Source organism: Cebus imitator, unplaced genomic scaffold (assembly GCF_001604975.1).
Source record: "Cebus imitator isolate Cc_AM_T3 unplaced genomic scaffold, Cebus_imitator-1.0 Scaffold266, whole genome shotgun sequence".
Classification (NCBI taxonomy): Eukaryota; Metazoa; Chordata; class Mammalia; order Primates; family Cebidae; genus Cebus; species Cebus imitator.
Genome location: NW_016107581.1, coordinates 187528 through 192378, shown reverse-complemented (window position 1 = coordinate 192378; position 4851 = coordinate 187528). Strand labels below are relative to the sequence as shown.

Here is a 4851-nt window from a genome sequence, read left to right as displayed (position 1 = left end):
TTACTCTGTGTACTCTGTGTACGCTAAACGGTAGCCACTATTTGATTATTGGCTGTGGAGGGGAGATCAAGACTCACCCCTGTAGCGGCTGTTTTATGTCAGGGCCCACCCAGGACCCAGTAGGTCCTCACAGATACTTGTTGGATGACTAAATGGACGTGCCCACCCATCAGAGCCTGAGTGCTGGAGGCGCCCACCCCTTTCCGCATATTATTAGAGACAGCCACTACTTTCTGAGCTGCTGCGTTCCAGGCACCTGTGTACCACTGCATCGGTCCCCATCATCCTATGTGGGGTCAGTCCTATTACAGTCCCTTCTAACAGGAGGGGCTGAGGCTCACAGAGGAGAAGACACTCACCTAAAGTAACATAGAGAGAAAGACACGCACACGTACTGCACATCCCCAGGAGACTCTCCATCTGTGAAGTGGTGTGGGTGTGCTGTCTTCCCTTCCGGGCAGCCCCACACCGTCCTAAGGCGGAGTTGGGGTGGGCGTGGGGATGGACCCTTCCCACCCATCCTCCAGTTAGCGCCATGCACCTTGCCCAGCAACGCTGCAGACAGATCTGAAGCGAAGCCTTCCTGCCCATCTGGAGGCCTCGGCCTTCCCCATCTGAGAAATGGGCTGGGGAGGCGGGGGAAAGCTCCGCAGCACCCCCTCCCCTGGGCTGGGACGCGGCGGGGAGGGCAGGGCGAAGCTCGGAGAACAGAGGGGCCGAGCCCAGGGAGCTGGCCGAGACCTGACACCAATTTCCCACTCCGTCCCCTCCGGTGGGCGCCGGAGACCCGCCAGCCCGAGAGGGCGCCCCTCCTTAAAGGGCTAGTGGCCTCCAAGCCCGACGCCCACGACCGGCGATGGGTGAGGGTGTCTCCCCTCCCCGTCCAGCCCAGGGAAAAGTTAACTTTCCAGACTTAGCTGTGTTCAGTGAAGGAGTCGGTCTCGCCTGCCCGCCCTCCATCTCCCACACCATCCCTGGCCCCCGACCCGGGCGGCGGAGGTCCAGCCCTCAACTCAGAGGCTTCGGGCCCGCCCTCCCCTTCCGCCCCCGGCCACTCGGCAGGCTCCGCCCCTCTCTGACGTCACCGAGGCCCGCGTCGATTGGTCGACTGCGCTGTCGCTCCGGACACTTCCTCCTGGGCCACCGCCGCCGACTTAAACTTTGGAGGGGGAAAAAGAGCTACCCGCTCCTGGCGACCCTCCCTGCCCCCCACCCCACCCCGCTGCCGGCAACGCCCCCTTCCTCACGGCTCCCGACTGAACTTTTCTCCAACTTCCGCGACCCGTGAGATTCCCTGTTACCTACCCCGGCCCTCGGGACCCCTCTGCCCATCCCCGGGCTGGTCGGGGTTCTTCCTGCGAACCCCTTTATCTCTGGGATCCACTCGGTCCCCGACTCAGAGGCTTCTGTCCTCCACCCCCAAGGTGAATTCCCCGGGCCGCCTTCCGAGAGGGATCCTGTTCTTGGAGCACTGGATGCTGGGATTCCCTCTGCCCCCTTCTGAATCCCTCCTCTAGGGAAGGGGCCTTTGAATCGCGGGCTCTCCCGATCCCTGCGATCCCGACCTACTAGATTTCCCTTCGGGCTTCTTGGAATCTCTTAATCGCTGGGACCCCCAAACCACTACTTTTCTCCTTTCTGATCTTCTAGGAGCCCTGGATTCCGGGCCTCTGACCCACGACAGTGCCTTCCTCTCTTTCCCAGGACCCCGCCATCCTCAGGTCCCCGCCGCCTGCCAGATCTCTTCTAGGGTCCCCGCGCTCCCGCCACCTGCTCACGAGATCCCGCGGATCTAGGACCCGTGGTCCCCCGGGGCCCCCCAGCCGGGTCCCGGGTGGGCGCCGGGCGGCCAGTCCCGGGCCTCCCCGCATGGCCGCCGCCCCCTCTTATCCCGCGGGGCTCCCTGGCTCTCCCGGGCCGGGGTCTCCTCCGCCCCCCGGCGGCCTAGAGCTGCAGTCGCCGCCACCGCTACTGCCCCAAATCCCGGCCCCGGGCTCCGGGGTCTCCTTTCACATCCAGATCGGACTGACCCGCGAGTTCGTGCTGTTGCCCGCCGCCTCTGAGCTGGCTCATGTGAAGCAGCTGGCCTGTTCCATCGTGGACCAGAAGGTGAGGGCACCGGCTCACCGATCCAATTTGGGGAGAGGTTGAAGGAGGGAGCGCTGGCAGGGGGGTCTGCGGCCTGGGGTGTGGAAGAGGAAGGGAGGGGACCTGAGCATTGGGTGTGATGGAGGGATAGGGGGCATTGCTCCCTGGCCATTGCCCCTCACCCCACGTCCCTTTGAGAGAGGACTGGGCAGGGGTGGGGTGCCCCAGAGGCCTCCCCAAATTTCATGTCCCTGCATGTTGTTTTCTGCAGCAAACAGGGAGGAAGGGAGAGGCCAGCCAGGTGTAGAAAGGGGAGGAAGGGGCAGCAGATTTCGGGGGATCTCCACGTCCAGGCCCATTTCGGGCCTCCCATTTGGTGGAAACAGGAGAAATTGAACCTGGGCTGGCCATGGCGATCCGGTGACATGTGTGGGTGCAGGTGCCTGAGTTAGCTGCCAGGGGCAAGTGAGGTCTCAGAGCCCAGTTCTGCCCTTCCCTAAGCCTGAGGTGTGTGTGGAGGGGCAGCCACCCCTTCTGCACCCCTAGAGGCTCTGGGGACTCCATTCCCTTTCCTACTCAGTGCTCTTACCCTGCTCTTAATTTTGGACACCGCAGTCCCCGGGGTGGGCAGCTGGGCATTATGAGGGGACCAGGTGGAACTCCACATCTGAATCCTAAAATGTTCAAAGTTCGAATAGGGCTTCTGTGTTGGAGTAGTGGACTGTACAAATGTGAGAATACTAGAATCACAAACTGTTGGACCAGGCATCCTGAACCATTATGTTAGTGTTAGAATCTGAAGTTTGTGAAAGAGTAAAACATTAAAACGTCGGAATGTTAGATTCCTGGAGTGTCGAATCCTAGAGAGTTAAAATGTTAGAATTTTGGAATGCTGGATGGATGAAGTCCTTGAATGCTAAAGAATTCAAATACTAAATACCACAGTCCTAGCTTGTCAGAAGCCTAGAACATTAAAATATTAGATTACTGCTAATGTAGGTTACTGAAATCCTAAAATATATAGTGATACCAGGTTAGAATCTAGAATGTAGAATTCTGTAATGTGAGCATGTTGGAATCCCAAAATATCCAAATTCCAGAATCTTTGCAGACTCCTGGAAATGAATCCTTTGGGCTTCAGAGAAACATGAGGAACTAAGCCAGCTCCCCCATTCTCCAGACAAGGAAACAAGCGTAGACAAAGACTTCCCAGGGGTCAGAGCCAAGGCAGTCCTGATCTTCTGTGGGCTGGCTCTTAGCAGTGAGAACAGATAGGGTTTTACCCACCAAATACCCAAATCTAGCAGGCCCAGCTCCCCACCCCAACTCAGCCCACTTCATGGGAAGCTGGTGGCGGTGGGTGTACGGGGGTAGATTGTCCCTTGGGTGAACTTTGTCCAGTGCTCATGTCCCCAGCCTGCCCCGCTCAGGCTTCACCCCAGTTTTATTTTTCTGCCAGGTCCAGGTGTGTTAGAGCCCCACACCTTCCTTCCCGAGGCCCCACCCGGGCAGTTTCACTTTCTGTTCTATCAGGTTTCATTTCCTGTCTCCTGGCCCCCCAAGCTGAGGGACCCAGACACCTGGGTCCTTTGAGCATTGGGTGGGAGGCACCCTCCTCATCTCCAGCCCCTTCGAGTCCTAGACCCCCGCCCCCCCACCACTTTCCAAGGAGGCTCGAAAAGTCCTCCTTCCAGCTCGCCCCGCCCCATTGCTGGGCCTCGAGCCAGGTAACTGGGACAACAATAGACAGATCCAGGAAGGAAGCTGGGGGGCGGGTGTGTGAGCCTGGGTGGGGGGCACAGGCGAGGAGGTGTTCATTCAGCCTCACCCCCCACCCCCGGCCCCCACCAGGTTCCGGAAAATTCAAGGTGTCCACGCTCCCGGAGCCACACTCCCTCCCACCCCAGCTCCCCCTTCCAGCCACCAAACCCACGCCGGCGCCCCCCTCCCCGCACACTTGGGGTGCTGGCATCCTGCCCGGCTCACACTGGGTTTGGGAGGGGGCAGGCAGGAAGCGAGGGCCTGCGGGGTCTCTGAGTTTCCGGGGGAAACAGCCGGCCCTGCCCTGGGTGGGTCACAGTCCGCCCGCTGCTGAAGGCGGCTCTGAGCCTTTCCATCGCCACATCCCTCTCCCACCCCTCAGTTCCCTGAGTGTGGCTTCTACGGCCTTTACGACAAGATCCTGCTTTTCAAACATGACCCCACGTCGGCCAACCTTCTGCAGCTGGTGCGCTCGGCCGGAGACATCCAGGAGGGCGACCTGGTGGAGGTGGTGCTGTCGGGTGAGAGGCGGTCGCCGGCCTGGGGGCGGGGCCGGGATAACTGGAGGAGGAGAGGGTAGCCGGGTGTTGGCATGAGAAACGTCCTAGAAATTCGAGGCTAGTAGTTCTGCAAATTAGACTCATCTGGGGAAGCCTTTCCCACCTACCACCCTGAATGGGTAAATGCATTGTGGTGCGTTCACGCTGCGGACTTCACAGAGCACTGAGCATAAAGGAGCCACGGCAACCTACATGCGTCTCACAAACATAACGCTGCGAGAGAAACTAGATGCCAGACTACAAACCGTATGATTTCCTGTGAAGCACGAAAAAGACAGATACAATGTCTCTCTGGAGTTAGAAGTCAGGAGAGGCCGGTGCAGTGGCTCACACCTGTGAGTGCAGCACTTTGGGACGCTGAGCTGGAGCTGGGAGGATCGCTTGAGCCCAGGAGTTCAAGATCAGCCTGGGCAACATAGTGAGACTCCATCTCTCTCTCCCT

The 4851-nt window shown here is 59.5% G+C and overlaps 1 protein-coding gene across 1 annotated transcript in view; it reads left to right on the top strand.

Moving 5' to 3' along the window:
* The first annotated feature begins 1126 nt into the window (after nt 1-1126).
* The window catches only part of PRKD2 (protein kinase D2), a 36619-nt gene continuing 32894 nt past the window's right edge, over nt 1127-4851 (top strand). The window contains exons 1-3 of the mRNA XM_037728509.1: nt 1127-1424; nt 1705-2109; nt 4232-4370. Coding sequence (XP_037584437.1) covers nt 1870-2109; nt 4232-4370 — 379 coding nt within the window. The 5' untranslated portion in view covers nt 1127-1424; nt 1705-1869. The remainder of the gene's footprint in view (nt 1425-1704; nt 2110-4231; nt 4371-4851) is intronic.